Source organism: Sarcophilus harrisii, chromosome 3 (assembly GCF_902635505.1).
Source record: "Sarcophilus harrisii chromosome 3, mSarHar1.11, whole genome shotgun sequence".
Classification (NCBI taxonomy): Eukaryota; Metazoa; Chordata; class Mammalia; order Dasyuromorphia; family Dasyuridae; genus Sarcophilus; species Sarcophilus harrisii.
In genome coordinates this window covers 204,607,796-204,625,414 of record NC_045428.1, presented here as the reverse complement: position 1 = coordinate 204,625,414, position 17,619 = coordinate 204,607,796, and the positions used below count along the sequence as shown (strand labels likewise).

Below are 17,619 nucleotides of genomic sequence, written 5' to 3'. Positions count from 1 at the left end.
CTAGTCACCAAAAAGATTAATATTTGCTTAGGTTCACTCCAGTTTTATTACTTACAATGGCTTTTAAGAACCTCATGTAGCAAGAGCCTAAATTATTGGTAAATTGAAAGCATTATAGAGTTAATACCATATCTGAACAAACAACTTAGCCCTGGGATCCTTACTTAAATATGAAAAGAAAACTAATGAAAGCAAAAGTAATCTGCTGTGGATCAGAGCACTTTGATTTTTTTTTTAAAGATGCCTGAGGAAATTATACTAATGATATCTGAGTATTGGCTTATGTTAAAGAGCTTTCTTCCAAGAGGAACAGACATGCATATACTTTTATTATTCTCTCTGTTACTCTGTCTCTGTCTGTCTCTCTCTATTTCTATCTGTCCGTTTCTCTGTGTGTGTGTGTGTGTGTGTGTGTGTGTGTCTCAAAGACAGACGCAAATACACACATCTTTAGTTCTCCATTTGTTCATTCATTCAACAGATATTACACAGTGAGAAAATGGTAGGTACCATATAATAGTAGAAAGTCATTGACACATAGGAACTACTATATAGAGGTAGCTTAATACTCAAATGATGGTATAATGCTTTCTTGATGATAGAATTAGGCATAGTTTTTTAAAAGAAGAAATTATATAAAGCCATTAACAATTAATAAAAAATAATTAAGCATTCTTGGTACATTTAAATTTCTTTTATAAAAGACTTCAAGAATATAGCTGTCATATGAATTAAGACATATCTAAAGATCTTGGGACTATATTACATATGAATAAATCCAAAGTTTTAAAATTTATCTTTTTCTTCAATGATGATTTTTGCTGATATTCAAAGATTAAGACATAAAGTGGTAAGGGGGAAGGGGAGAAAGAAATGTGGTATAATGGACCTGTTGATGTATTTTGTTTATGCACTCAGTTCTTGTTACATACTTATTAAAAGAACAAAGAACAATGTTTTTGCAAATCCAGGAGATTACTCTAGTTATAGAAAATGAAGACGCACTTAATGTAATTTATTTGCCCACCTCTTTAATCTTCCCTGCTAGGTTATAATTATAATAACGCACATGTACATAGTATTTTGAAAAATATGACTTTTGTCATAGCAGTCTTTCCTCCCTCCCTCCCCCGCTTCCTTCCTTCTTTCCTTCCTTCCTTCTTTCCTTCCTTCTTTCCCTTCCTCCCTCCCTTCTTTCCTTTCTCTCTCCCTTCCTCCCTCCCTTCTTTCTTTCCTTCCTTCTCCCTCCCCTCAAAGGTCTCCAAAATCCCTTCCAGTTTTAAATCCTACAATCATAACTCTGCCAAGGTGATTCAGTAGATAGATTTGCTAGACTTGGCAATGAAAAACACCTGAGATCAAATCCTGGCTAAGGCACTTACTGGGTGTGTGACCCTGCACAAATCATTTAACTTTAGATTCAGCTTCCTCTGTAAAATAGAGATCATATTCAAGAATCAAATGAGATAAGTTATGTAAAGAGCTTGCAAAGCTTGAAGCATTACATAAATTTCAGCCATTATTATTGGGGATATTAAAAAAAAAAAAAAAAAAAGGAATTCTTCTTTCTCCTTCTCAGTAAATTTCAGTGGCACTCTATTTCCTTCCACATCAGGTATAAAATTCCTTTTGTGATTTTTAAAGCCCTTCACGACCTGACTCCTTCTTACCATGATAATCTTTACTCCATATGCATACACCATGACCTATTGTCACCAACCATCTTGCTGACCTTCTATCTCCTGACTCCCTAGCTTTCCCTTTTAAAATATATATTTATCTTTCTCCACTTACATGTTAAAATAATTTTTAAAACTTTTTAAAGTTTTGAGATCCAAATTCTATTTTTGCTCCTCTTCACCCCTTCCTCCTCCCTGAGATGGTAGTCCAATATAGTTTATACATGTGCAGTCATGTGAAACACTTCCATATTAATCATTTTGTACAGGAAGGAAGGAAGAAAAGGAAAGGAAAGGAAAGGAAAGGAAAGGAAAAGGAAAAGGAAAAGGAAAAGGAAAAGGAAAAGGAAAAAGAAAGAAGGAAGGAAAAATAGTGTGCTTCAGTCTGTATTCAGACTGTATCAGTTCTTTCTCTGGAGGCAGATAGAATTGCTTCATCATAAGACCTTTGGAATTGTTTTGGGATCATTGCATTGCTGAGAATTGCTATTCAGTTATTCATCAAAGTATAATGCTGTTGCTATATGCAATGTTCTCCTGGTTCTGCTCACTTCACTTTGTATCAGTTCATGTAAGTCTTTCCAGGTTTTCTGAAATCATTCTTCTTGTCATTTCTTATAGCACAGTATTATTCCATCACAATCATGTATCACAGCTTGTTTGGCCATTCCCCAGTTGATAGGCACATTTCTCTCAATTTTCAGTTCTTAGTTACCACAAAAAGAACTACTGTAAATATTTTTGTACAAATAGGTGCTTTCCCCTTTTTTGGATGTCTTTTCACTTGCTGTCTTACTTGGCTATTGTGTCTTCCTTCCTCATCTCTAATTCCTTAGTTCCTTCAAGTCTCCGTTTATATAACATCTGCAAAAGACCTTTCCTAATACTCCCAACTCCATTGCCTTTCTCTGAGATTAGAATTCACCCTGTATAAATCTTGTATATACACAATTATGTGCATTTTGTTTCTCCTGTTAGAATATGAATTCCATGAAGGGCAGGAAGTGTGTATATTAAATTTTATTGATGGACTCAGAAAAATGAAAACAGAGCTAAAGATAAGGGAACTTAGAGCTGTCGGGCAAAGAAAACAGAAGCTTTCTCCTTCTTAATCCATTTGTTCATTTAGTCTGTGTTAAAGAATAAATGGTTTCTGGAAGATCCAACTTCTTGTTTTATATTAATTGTATGCTTTCATTAATTTTTACTGTTTGAATTTTTTTTTACAAAAAAATGGGATATGGATTCTGAAGAAAATGCAAATGATCAGTTCCAGGAAAAAATGTAGACTTAAGAAACATCATTGGAATAGATGTTTAACCTTTACAGTTAGTTTGTTGAAGGGAAAGGCCTTCATTTATATTTGTTTTATATAATAGAAATAACATAAATTTGGTTCTATGACAGGAAACTCAAATAAGCTACAGCTGCCAGTCTAGGACCTTTTCTTGACCTTATGTACAACTTCAGTCATCTTTCACTTCTGTGTGAGGTGCTTTGTCCTTCTGATCAGACTCAGTCTTCAATGTCTGCAGATGAAGAGAGGTCTCCCTATGTCCCTGAAAAATGACTCATGATGATATTTTTCTTAGATTTCCTGATCAGTTCTTTTTTTTTTTTTAATAGCCTTTTATTTACAGGATATATACATGGGTAACTTTACAGCATTAACAATTGCCAAACCTCTTGTTCCAATTTCACCTCTTACCCCCCCCCATCCCCTCCCCTAAATGGCAGGATGACCAGTAGATGTTAAATATATTAAAATATAAATTAGATACACAATAAGTATACATGACCAAAACGTTATTTTGCTGTACAAAAAGAATCAGACTCTGAAATATTGTACAATTAGCTTGTGAAGGAAATCAAAAATGCAGGTGTGCATAAATATAGGGATTGGGAATTCAATGTAATGGTTTTTAGTCATCTCCCAGAGTTCTTTTTCTGGGTATAGCTAGTTCAGTTCATTACTGCTCCATTAGAAATGATTTGGTTGATCTCGTTGCTGAGGATGGCCTGGTCCATCAGAACTGGTCATCATATAGTATTGTTGTTGAAGTATATAATGATCTCCTGGTCCTGCTCATTTCACTCAGCATCAGTTCGTGTAAGTCTCTCCAGGCCTTTCTGAAATCATCCTGTTGGTCATTTCTTACAGAACAGTAATATTCCATAATTTTCATATACCACAATTTATTCAGCCATTCTCCAACTGATGGACATCCATTCAGTTTCCAGTTTCTAGCCACTACAAAAAGGGCTGCCACAAACATTCGTGCACATACAGGTCCCTTTCCCTTCTTTATAATCTCTTTGGGATATAATCCCAGTAGTAACACTGCTGGATCAAAGGGTATGCACAGTTTGATAACTTTTTGAGCATAGTTCCAAACTACTCTCCAAAATGGTTGGATTCGTTCACAACTCCACCAACAATGCATCAATGTCCCAGTTTTCCCACATCCCCTCCAACAATCATCATTATTTTTTCCTGTCATCTTAGCCAATCTGACAGGGGGTGTAGTGGTATCTTAGAGTTGTCTTAATTTGTATTTCTCTGATTAATAATGACTTGGAGCATCTTTTCATATGACTAGAAATAGTTTCAATTTCTTCATCTGAGAATTGTCTGTTCATATCCTTTGACCATTTTTCAATTAGAGAATGGCTTGATTTTTTATAAATTAGAGTTAATTCTCTATATATTTTGGAAATGAGGCCTTTATCAGAACCTTTGACTGTAAAAATATTTTCCCAGTTTATTGCTTCCCTTCTAATCTTGTCTGCATTAGTTTTGTTTGTACAAAAACTTTTCCTGATCAGTTCTTGAGCTCTGTACAGGAGTTGTTTTGAAGGATGTTGGTTGTATTTTTTTTTTCTGCTGCTTGGCCATCTTGGCCCACTTCCCTTTTTTGAATCCTTTGAAAATCAAATCATTCTCATTTGTCACTTGGACAATCAGAGATCGACTAACAGAGATAAAGAAAAAGATATAAGGGATTATCTTCTTGTGCTAAATCAAAAAGAATGTTTCAACAGGAATCTTATAAGTGGTCAATTCATTTCAAGTTTCAAGTTTTGATGGCCTTTGCTTCTCTTAGCAACTGATTTTGTGGTATTATTGCATTAGTTCATAAAGAGCAAACTTCAGAGTCAAAGACACAAGTCAAGACTTTCTTCCCACTCTTAATGACTACTGCACCTGGACAAGTTTCTTAAATCCCCAAGTTTCCCTAAACAATTTTTCAGTACTGTAAGCTACATAAGAATTATAACTCTTTAATGATTAGAGGGATTTTCCTTAACCAACAATCCCATACATAAAAGAAATCACAGATTAATACTACAACAAAAGGCTTCTCTGTAGAGACTTGAAAAATGATTATTCAAATAAGGAGGACCCCTTTGTATTTAGGCCTATTTTAGCTTTATTAACACAATGTTATATTTAATCCTTTGTGTCATCTACAGTAGCCAGTTCCCCTCACCATCCAACACCTTTCTATTATTTTTCCATTTATCAGAAACAAAGAGGGCTTAGTCTGTTTACAAATGTAATTGTAAAATATGCAATATCAAGTGAAATTTAAACATTACTAAATATTGTTATACTTTAGATTATCCTTGTCTTTGAGCTATAACCAATTCCTACTTTCCTGACACATTTCCTTAATGTGAATAATAAGGAATTGACATATATAATAAGATGAAGTGAATGAAGTATACAAACTATAGGCCATAGAGTATGAATTTTATTCCTGATAATATTCTACCAATGTGTTATTAAAGGGATGGCTAATGAACATTTAGAGAAGACAGAAGTGATCACAGAGTCAGCATACCTCCAAGAGTAGGTTGTAAAAGACTAAAAATATTTTCTCTCCTAGACTGATTACTAGAATAATAAGAATTAGTGGACTAATTTCATTTCCTTTCCTTAACTAGTTACTAGACTGACATAAGATAATGTCATACTTTTAGCTCACTTAGATTTTAGTAAAGCATTTGACCTCCTTGTCTTATTCCTTTAGATAGAACCAAATAATATGGTTAAGTTAGATGGCTTCAAAGCTAGTTGGAGAATGAAACCAGAATAGTTTGATGTTTCCTTGAAAAAATAACTATAGAATATTGTTCAAAGAGAGATCTGTGATTGGTCCCATGCTATCTGATACTTTGATAAGTGATTTGGATAAAGGTAAAGATCATAGTTTTATCAAATATTCCAAAAATAGGAAGGATAGCTGACACTGTATGACAGGGTCAGGATGTCCAAAGATCTGGATAGATTAAAACACTGGACTGAATTTCATCAGATAAAATTATATAAAAATAAATATTTAGTTTTGCACTTGACTCAGAAATAGCTACATCATAAATATAAGATGGAAATACATGTATATCTAGGCAAGCATCTGTCTGAAAAAGACTTAAGTTTCAGCATGCTGTAATAAGCTCTGTAGGATTCAGCACCATGATGTAGCAGCCTAAGAAGTTACTGTAAACTTCAAGTGTAGCAAGAAAAGCATCATCCAAAACTAAGAAAGTCAGATTCCTGGTCTGTTTTGCCCAGGCTATACACATTTAAGAGTGTTGTGTTCAGTTTGGGGCTTTCCAGTTTAAAGAAGGACATCGATAAACTGTAATGTATTGAGAGGAAGATAAACAGAATGCTAAAGGGTTTCATATTCTTGCCACATGAGGCTCATGTTAAAGGACTTGAGAATATCCTGGAGAAGAAAAGATATAGGGGAATTAGAAGAGGTTTTTTTAAGCATTTGAAGCTCTATCATGAGAAAAGATTACACTTGCTCCTCTGAGTCCCAGGGAAGCATACATAGGATTAATGGGTGAAAGTTGCTGAGAAATTGACTCAGATTCATTGTGAGGAAAAATTTTTCTAATAATTGGAGCTGTCTTAAAGTGGAATAAACTGCTTGAGGTTTCCTTTCACTGGAGAACTTCAGGGACTGGAGTATCATTTGCTTGTTACACTTAAGAAGGGATTCATTTTTCCATGTGAACAAATTGAACTAGATGGCCTTTGGTGCCATTATAGCATTGAGATGTCATTGTACATGCCCTCAGGAAAATGTTATCTCCATTTTAACATGTGTTCTAGAAGGGGAGAAGAGATACAGTATTATAACTGTTATCATCTATTTATACAATAAAAACACTAGCCAAAAAACTATTTCATGCCTAACACAAACACCATCTGCATGTAGACATTTGAAGATATTATTTTAATGGTCATTTTGGAACATAGTCATCTACAAAGCCCAATGAAATGTAATTTTTCTAAGTTTGTTTTCAATCTTCATTGTTTACAAATTTCTTTTGTATATGTGTATACGTGTATGTGTATGTGTGGGGTCTGTTTCTTACTGAGTTCCACGCTTATGAAATACATTCTTTTTTATTAGTGATACTAGTGATAGTGATAGAATATATCTGGGCATATACAAGTAACATCCTAGTTCTTATGAACTAAGTGGATAGACAATTTCATGTCAGACATTAATAATTTTAATGTGTGTACATACTCATGTCTCTCATTTTCCTCCATAATTCCTTAAGTAAAAACAATCAGAGGAGGTAGTATACCAATTGCTGTTCTTTTTTTCTCCTTTTTTTTTTAACAGAGGGTGGATCATACTTCTTATAAACCTCATCATTTTGAGGTGGGGCTAAGATGAGCATAACCAGCGACGAAGTGAATTTTTTGGTATATCGTTATCTCCAGGAGTCAGGTAAATTATTCATCTTTCAGTCAGTAAGCAGCATTTCTGAAGTCAACTGTGTACAGTATTCTGTTAAACCAAAGAATAAAATAAAAAATATCCCTTTTCCATGACTGTGTGTGGGTATAGGACCCAGACCATGACAAAAGGTATGGATCCCCCATCCCAACACGTGTCTTTGATTAGAATAAAAAGCACAAATAGAAATCATCCTGAACAAAGGATGTGCATTGTTTTTTTGTTTTTTTTTAATGAGGTGATGGTGAAGAAATTTATAAATTGATTCTTTATTTACTGATCTCTTAAAATAATTTTTAGCACCAGTTTGGGAAGGGAGAGATAGGATATAAACTCATTTTCTATTGATTTCCTCACTGCCCTAGTAGAGAAACTTTTATACCATAGCAAATAGTGGTATTGGAATCAGGAGTATTTAGATTTGAATCCTATTTCTAACACTTAACTAGTCATGTGACTCTGGGCAAATCATTTCATTTTTCTGAAGCTCAGTTTTTTCATTTGTAAAATGAGGTTAATAACTTTCTTGGACTAACTACCTCATGGTGTTTTTCTGAAGAGCCAGTGAGGATCAATCTATAAAACACTTTTCAATGTCTAAAGTATTATGTAAATGTAAGTTATTCTTATCACCTAGTTAATGATCCTTCCTTTACTTCACCCAGGAATCATGGCTTTTGCCAATGTGATCTGATTTTTTTTTTTTGACTGTACTTTTGATTTTCCTCAACAAGATTTTATATATAATGGAAAGTAAATGGAGTCATTCAATAAAATGCATAGGCAGAGACAAACCTCTTTCTGCCACTAATTGCTGAGCAATTTGGTACTGGATGGTAGAAAAATGATTGGACTACAAAGTTCAAACACTTAGATTTTAATTCTGGCCATGACATTAGCTATATGATTCTTGGATGGGTGTGGTCCTCATCAATAAAGTTAAGAGATTGGACTGGAAGATTCTGAATTCCAAGCTCCAATATTTTTATATCATGTCACAATATTTTCTCCACTAATATCTATATTACCAGATTAGAATTCAGTACAGTTTTTTTAAAAGATTCAACAAACATCACTTTATGCAGACTTTGTTCTAAGAAAAAATTTTATAGGAAATAATATATTATCTTATAATGAAATTTTTGAGATTAAAAGAAACATTTGCTAGAGGTTTGTGTATGTATATTTATATACACATTTTGAGAGACAGAGACAAAACCAGAAATAAAGAAAACTACAGAAAGAAATCTATATAGATAAAATATTACTTACTTTTGAACTTTCCTTATTTTCTAGTAATTAGAGATATATTCCCTTCTTGAAAGTATTCATCCCCTAGATATAAAAATCACACTTAATATAAAATGTTATCGGTGAAGACTGGAACTGCTCTTGCCCTAGGCATTTGTGGTACATCTGAGGGATAGAGAGTGAAAGAAGTTTAGTTTTCATTTTGATTAGACAAATAGCAAATTCTCTGCATTTAGAGAATGAAGAGAGAACTTGATTGTCACATTGTACTAAAGGAATAAGGTACTGTAATGTAACACATTTTTGTGGGTAAACAAGAAATTCTTTTTCCTTCCTGTTTTGAAAACAATTGACTCCCTCTTTTTTTCTTTATTCATTTGTTTACATTTATCATCTGTTTACAATGCTTTTGAAGATAGTTGTTGAATATAGGTCATAAATGTGGGTTTAGTGTTTAGAAATAACATATTGATTTTATTTTCTGATTTATAAATAATTTTAAAAAGGAAGCCATGTATTGAATTCATATTTATCAAGAGAGCCTCAAGCCTTCTAATCTAAACACTATGTGCACTTTAATACCAAAATTGAAGGCCACACAGGATTTTGGGGCTGCTTCTTATAAAAAAAAAAAAAAAAAAAAAAAAAAGAGGGACTTTTTCTTATTTAGGTACTTGTATATGTGGGCTGGTACTGTGATGTGTTGGTCTTAAATCTAAACATAATATTCAGCTCTTTCAACAAGCATTTATTTAAAGTAGCAAGTATTTCTTGCTTTTGGGGAGGGGTAGGAGGAGGGAAGAAAATAAATTTACATGATAATTTTATTGTATGTTTGAAAAGAATAACAAGTTGTGCACAGTAGACTTGCAGTTTCATGTATAGTCATCTTTTTTTGTTATATTATGTTATGGTTAATTCTTGTTTTATTCCATAAATTTAAAATGAAATAAATAAAGTAACAGGCACATAATTTTTCTCCTTTCAATTAAAGTTCTTATTTGCACTAGGAAATTGTCTTAAAAAATTTTTATTACTATTATAATTTTAGCAATAGATTAACAAATTGATTTAAACCACTATTGCCTTTTCCTTTGAGAAACTTTTATCCTCATGCTGTACTTTTCAAAACATATTTGAAGAAATTTTGAGTTAATATTTTAATTAAAATTTGCTGGAAAACCCTGAGTAAATATTAGACAAATTTGCTTGCAATCAAGTTTCAGAAATTTATGCAGTAATTGGGTGTGACAGGTAGTATGGTGCCAGCACATCTGTTTTAAGGAAGCCTTTGCTTTCTGAGCTGCCCTAAGAGTGTTGTCAGCTGTTTTTCTTTTTAAAATTTGTGTTTTTACCAAGGAACTGCCCTGCTTCTGAAGCTCCATAAAAATGAGCATATTTAGAACAAGAAAACTTGAATGTTTTTAAATCGGCCTTAATTTCCAAATTAGAGGGCTTTGGTCCATTCATGCTTGACTTTATCTTTATATATTTAGTGAGAATTTCTGCAATTAGTACATTCTAATGTTAATCTCAAAAAACTAAGGAAAGTAAATAAGTTTTCAAGGTAATTTTTAAGTGACCATTACAATGTTTTAGTTATATTAACAAATTTTAAAAGATAATATTTAGCATCTGTTTTCAGTGTATTAAAATTTTTTAAGAGGTGAGTTTTAGAATTTTAAACTTGGGGAAAACCTGGAATATTTTCCAGTACAGTTTCTTCCTTTTACACTTGAGGAAACTGAGGCCTTCTGACAAAGAAGTTCAAGTTAATCATTTTTCCTACCAAATCATTTGGCCAATTTTTCCAGATTGTTAATCATATTGGACTTGAGTTCAAGAGATATAGGTTTCAATTACAACTTAAATCATGTGTAACTTGGAAAAATTCATTTAAATTCCTCTTTCAACTCCATCATAAAGGAAATTTCTCCACCCCAGTTGTACTGCCTGCCTCATAAATTGCCAACGTAGTTACTAATGCACATGAAAGTGTTGAGAACTGTCCTTCTTTTAGAACTTGGAAAAAATAAAGCCACACCAAAAAAAAAAAAAAAAAGCCAATTTGCCATTTGCATTGATTTTTTAAAAAAAGTTACTAAAAACTGAGCTTATGTAAATTGAATACATCTTTATTTTTAACTGAAGATGTTTAAACTAAGCTATTGTAAGTTATGGATTTATGATTTTTTAATGTAATAAAACCTAGGGTTTTGTTTTGTAGCCATTCTATTAGAATAAGTATATACAATGTTGTAGTTTTACATTTTTATTTACCAGTTCTTAACCAGTCATATACAACAATGTCATCTTTGAAACATACCCTTATAGATATGTAAAATTAGCAATAAAAGAAAGCCAAGAAAAGTTTCTTGTTTATAGTTCTTGATTTTTTTAAATGATTGTGTGTTTGTGTGTGTGCACTTTTATATTTGTATGTTAACTGTCCTGATTAAATATAAATACCTTGAAAATAGGGGCTAATGTTTGGCATATTGATAGGCAACTTATAACTATATGTTAATTGATTGAATTTAATTTTGGTTAATTAATAATTTTGTTTTTCCAGTTCTTTTTTCTCTACTTTAAAGAAAGCATTTGCATATAGTCTGGCTTACTCTATTTTTGCCGTTTAACCTAGCATATAACATTAAAGTCTGAGGAAAACTCCTAATAAAGTATGAAGGGCAGCTAGATGGTACAATGGATAAAGTGCCAGGCAAGGAGTCAGGAAGTCCTGAGTTCAAATCTGTCCTCATATACTTACTAACCTTGTGACCCTGGACATGTTACTCAACTCTGTTTGCCTCAGTTTGCTTATCTATAAAAGGAGCTGGAGAAGGAAATGGCAAACCACTGCAGTATCTTTGCCAAGAAAACCTCAACTGGTATGTATCATGAAGAGTCAGACACAATTGAAAAATTATTGAACAACTTGTATATATTTCATATTTTTGTACTTTGTACATAGATGTTTCCGCACTAGAATATAAGCTTCTTAAGGAACTATTCCATGTTTTGTCTTTGTAAATATAGCTTTGTAAATAGCGACTAGAGCAATATCTTGTTTTAACAATAGTTACTTAATAAATATCTGATTAATTGAAGAAAGCACATTATAAATCTTTGTCTGAGTTATTCTTGGCAAAAGCAATAATAAGGTTTGCAATGAAATGCATGTGTATATCACATACACACATGCACATATCTATACATTATTTGTTCTGTGATATATATACATACATATGTGTTTGCATATATATGTATATATTTAGCTTTCCTTTAGATTATCCTGAAAGAAAAAATCTAAACTTGGCCAGTATTTGACCCAACTGATAATTTGCCAAACTAATTTTTAAAAGTAAAATGATGTTAATTTTCATTTCTCTCCATTTTTATCATATTTCCCCTTTTAAGTTTTATATAGTACTAGTTTTTTTTTTCTTTTACTAAATCTATGATTATCTTTGTATAAAGAGATAACAATGGGGAAATTCAGATGGCTCTGCAGAGAATTTCCTGTGGCTCTACTTACCCTGGGTCACCCCAATAAGTAGAAGAGGTAGAATTTGAAAACAAGGTTTCCTGATTCTAAGGCCAGATTTCTATCTATTATGCCACACTGTCTATTACATTTCACTATATTAATATGATGCTAATTTTATTAGGTGATTTTTAATAGATTTTTTAAATTAATAGTATTTTATTTTTCCCCAGTTAGATGTTAAAATCTTTTTTTAAAACATTTGTCTTTTTTTTTTTAAGTAATGAAGTAATTTCTAATGGACTATTTCCATTTTAAGTATCTCATTGTAAAAAATTCACAAAGCTAGGAAAAAACCTAAGGACATTATTTTAATTTATGGGAAAAGAAAATCCACATATATTCTTATGGTACACAAGAAACAAAGCAACTATAATCAGTTTTTCAGATTTTTAGTCACTTTGATGATATCATGGATTCATTCTTTGAAAGAGTATTTATGAAAGGATGAAAGTAAATTTATACGACACAGATTATGTCATAGGATTACAGGTTTAGAGCTCAATGGAATCTTAAAGGTGATTTAACTTCATTTTGATGAAAAAAACGAAGAGAGATATTGACCTTTCCAAGTTCACATAGAAGTAATAAATAGGAGAGACAGCTTCTGACTCCAAATACTTCATTCTCCCTTAGTTAAGCTCCTTGAGGGAAAGGGCTCATTTCACTTTTGTATTATCAGGGCTCAAATACTATAAGGTGGCACTTAGTAAACTCTCTATAAATGCTTTTTTCATTCATCCTTTCACACTCTGTCATTTTGTATAAAAATTCGAGAGACAAGATTAACAACTTCATTTTGTTTATTGGAGGAAATGAGTAACCAATAAAATTGAGTATCTGTACCAGAAAATTAAAATACATAATCTTATTTGGTGAAGACAGGAAAAAAGTTCATTTTCATTAGTTTTTAAAACTAAGAATAAAAACGTTGTTATATATCCAATACAACACTAAATTAAGAAACAAGAACTCCTCATCCCCTTCTAACTTGGTAGGTGTGTGATTCTCTGATGCTCATTGTCTTAAAAGGTAGCTAAAGTGGGACAATAGATTGAGTGCTGGACCTAATGTCCAGAAGACCTGAATTCAAATATGGCTTCAGACACTTAGCTAGCTGTGTGACCCTGATCAAGTCACTTCGCTTCTATTTCCTTACTTGTAGAATGGGGATAATAATAGTGCTTCCAGGGTTGTTGTGAGAATCAATATTTGTAAAGCAGTTTGCAAACCTTAAAGCTCTAGATAAATATTAGATCTGCTCTCTTGATGACTTCGTCATTCTAAAATTTTGGTTCTTTCTCTCCCACTTTACTTGCTTTTAAATGAGTATTGCATATAGAAGAAAAAAAGAAGCAAAAGAAAAATCAAAGAAGGCATCTTCTGGGTACTATCTTCCCTAGAGATAGTTTAGGAAGAACAACAACCAAAAAAAATCATGATTACTCTTTAGTTTTAGGTTTTGGTGGTGGGGTGTTTTTTTTTTGTTAGTTTAGTTTGTTGTTTTTGTTGTTGTTGTTGTTATTGTTGTTAGATTAGTTTGGTTTTTTCCAGAGGACTAGAAAAGATCAACAGAAGTTATTTATCCCATTCCTATGCTTCCAAAGAAAGAAAGACAACTCAAATGATCCTTAATGGTTTTCCATGATTTTAAAAAATCATATCTTTCATCTTCTGGAGGAGGAGGGTAGTTTTTGTTATTGTTGGTTGTTAGTGATGGTTATTCATTACTGTGTCTTCCAGAGGTTCCCTATTCAGTGCATATTTATTGATTTGATTGCATATTTTTACATCCCTTTATGTCTGTGTAAAAAATAAAAATAGTTTGGAAACCATGTCTTACTGGGAGAGAGGGAGCTGTAAAACCTAGTTAACATAATTACCAGGTGTAGCACCAACAGAATTTGAATTTATTTTTTAATTAGTTATGGCAATCTGGCTTTAATATATAAAGCTCTGCTGACTCTTGTCTTTTTTAGGCTAATAGAGTGCTCTTTTGCTGTCGCTTTTGTGATTCCTAGGAAGCTTGGTTCATAGTAATTTTGCATTTCCCACACTCCTCCCAAGATCATTTCACAATACCAGGAAGAGACAGACAGGAGCCCTTTATAAATATCTAATGCTATGTGTTTCTCCTTTTCACAAGAGGGTCATAGTACCCATCTTACACACAGGCTGTTATGATGAGAGAGCTCCTCCAAAAGTATAATGGATTTTTTTGGTGGTCTATTTCCTCATTCCTAATTGTAGCCAATGAAGTGTCAATGAAGTCTGTCTTTTTCTGTCTCTGTTCTCTCTTTCTCTGTCTCAGTCTCTCTGTTTTTGCTCTCATTCCCTGTCTGTCTTGCTTTTTGTAGAAAGAAGAAAAATTCAACAAGTCTTGGTATGATTTATCAAGTAATTAATTGTAAGCATAGTGACTATGTTTCCTTTACAGCTAGAATTCCACACCTCCTCCAGAATCCACATTATAGAGAAATCGCTTCCCTTTTTTAAAAAAAGCACAAATCAAGTGATAATTTCACACAGACTAGAAAAGTTGCATGGGTAATCTAATGTGATCACAAATTATAATTAAATATAGCTGAAGAGAAGCTTGAAAGGGTCAATCAGATGCACAAAGGAAAAGAGGGGGTGCTCCCAGTAACTAAAGACACTCATCAAATGAATTTTAAAACAGAAGATTGGCACCAGGCTGGAACTGTGCTGTTTTTTTCTTGTGCCTATAAGGGAAGTCAGAAGAAATGGGAACAGATGCTTCAACAGAAAAAAGGATTGTGCAGAATTTAAGAAGCAAGAAAAAGAAAAAAGGGAATATGAACCAGAGGCATAGGAAGTAAAAATGAAAGACAAGGATTTTGAAACAGTAGGGAAACACCCTCCCACTCCCTCAGCAATTATAGTGAATAATCTCCAGGGCACTGGTGAGTCAGCTGAATGGTTCTGGGGATTTTTTCACACTAACCAATCAAGATGTATAAGTTGCAAAGTTGGTGGCAGCTTTCTAATAAAAGGGGGGGGGGGGGCGGGAAGGGAGATCATTCTTCTACCTGGGTCGTGGTTCATTCTTAAAAGAATCCCTAAATGTACTAGAAGAGAAATTATTTGGCCAATTTTCTACCTGTAGATATTGACATTGATAATAGAATATAAAGTCCTTGAGAAAAAGATGTGCATTCCCAAGAGCCTTGAATGGTGTTTCATACAGATTTATGTTAAGACCAGATCTCTTATAGGAATCTTACAGTGAAGAAGCTCCCACTACCAATGCAGATTGGAAGGTGTCCTACAATTTATTTGTTTAATTGTTTTCAGTTGTGTCTAACTGTTTGTGACCCCATTTGGCATTTTCTTGGCAAAGATAGTGAAGTAGTTTGCCATTTTCCTTCTCTAGCCCGTTTTACTGATGAGAAAACCGAAGCAAATGGGATTAAGTGATTTGCCAAAGTAGCACCTTGCCCAAACAATTGGAAAATAAACTATTAAGTGAAAAAATAGATAAATAAATAATCATATAACTTTGGAGAATAGGATAAAACCCATCACTTCAAAAGGGGAAAGACCTATGAATCAGGGTCATTTTAAAGTTTTTATTTCATAAGTTGCCATGACCAAAAAAAAGACCTCTACAAAATGTTAATATGATAATTCATGATGGTCTAAACATAGGTTCTTAGAGGTTATGGCAGCAGAGAATAAGCTTTGGTAAATGTTACCATGTTGAAAATGCTTCCAGTATGGTCTGGGTTTCAAATTAAGCTTGCTGCCAACAGGATCACCATCTGGCAATGGCTTTTTTGACCTTGGCAAACTATGAATCAAATGCAAATATCCTGCTAAATAAAACAATTGCTTTCATGAGGTAAATTATTCTTTGTTCTATTAAACTGCTCTTCATTTGTGGGGAGAAAAATGAGCCACTTACTTAATGTGACACAAATAATATTTTTTTACATTTGTTTTTAAAATTTGGGAGTTCTAGGTTCTCTTCCTTATTTGCCCCTACAATTAAGAAATTACGTGTGAAGTTATGCAAAATATTTCTATAAAAGTCAAATTGTGAAAGAAAGCATGGATTTCCCACTGTAATGAAAATAAAAACCCTCAAGAAAAAAATAAGTTAAAAAGAGTGAAAGAGAGAGAATGTTTCAATCTGTATTTATACATAATCAGTTCCTTCTCTAGATATGGATAGGATTTGTCATCCTACGTCCTTCAAGTAGTTGTAAATAATTGCTCTGAGAATAGCAAAGTTATTTACAGCTGGTCATCCCAGAATATTGCTATTGCTTTGTATACAGTACATTTCACTTTGCTTAAGTTTATGGAGGACTTTCCAGGTTGTGGCAGTGGTGGTTTTTTCTGAAAGCATCCTGCTCATCATTTCCAATAGAACAATAATATTTCATCCCAAATATACACCACAGTTTATTGAGCCATTCCCCAATTGATGAACATCCCTTTAATTTCCTTTTTTTTTTTTTGCCCTGAGGACTGCTATGAATATTTTTTGTACATAAAGATCATAGTCCAACACTATGCCGATTCTTGTACACACAGTAGGGTCCCAATAATTATTTGTTAAAGATGGTAGTGCTGATTATAACATGATTCAGTTTCCTTAGACTGTATAAACATGGGAATGAACAACCTACTATAGACATGTGTAGTTTAACCATGTCACATCCTTCTTTCTCCAGCACAATTGCCAATAAACCCAAGCACTTAAGAAACTAAATATGGCATAATACATTTGTCTAGGGCTACAGAGTTGTTTTTTTCTTCCGACTGAAGGCATTTTGAAAAGTTAGGCAGAGGAGAAATTAATTCCAGTTTTTATTTGCTAGATGTTGATTGCTTTTAAGGCATCCTCTTGTAGCTTAAAATAAGCCTTCAAGAGGTTTGTAGTCTAGGGTAATGTGCTGTAACTAGGATGAATCAGAGCTATACTTAGCAAGAGATCATACCCATCTTATATAAATTCCCTGCCTCAAGCACCACTTTGGGTCCAACCTTCACAGGTTAAAAAAAAAGAAAAATAGAAAGCTGCTGTAGCCCTGCCAAATTTTCACTGAGTAAGTCACCAGGGTATTAAGCCAAGATGTATGACTTTCCATGCATTGCTTCAGATAAAGAGAATCCTACATTTTTGGTACTTAGCTTAGTAGCTAGTGCAACTTGAATAGACTAGAGCCTTGCTTTCAGAGTATTAAATAAAAATCTGAAAGTATAATGAATTATTTCTTGTTTTCCAAGCATAGTAAGCAGGTATTTCATAAATATTATTTTATAATCATAGACAATAAGCCAAATGAAAAATTGATACATTTTAGGTCACATATTGTTACCATAAATTTTGCCAGTATTTTGCCACTTA

General features: G+C 33.0%; 1 protein-coding gene across 7 annotated transcripts in view; it reads left to right on the top strand.

Annotated features, from left to right (window-relative positions):
- The window catches only part of TBL1X (transducin beta like 1 X-linked), a 356,084-nt gene that overhangs the window by 251,195 nt on the left and 87,270 nt on the right, over positions 1–17,619 (top strand). For 6 of the 7 annotated variants that reach the window (XM_023500346.2, XM_031959014.1, XM_031959013.1 and 3 more), the window contains one exon: positions 7,328–7,435. The exons of the other annotated variant lie outside the window; for it this stretch is intronic. In XM_023500346.2, the coding sequence (XP_023356114.2) occupies positions 7,378–7,435 (58 nt within the window). In that variant the 5' untranslated portion in view covers positions 7,328–7,377. The remainder of the gene's footprint in view (positions 1–7,327; positions 7,436–17,619) is intronic. 7 annotated transcript variants of the gene reach the window in all.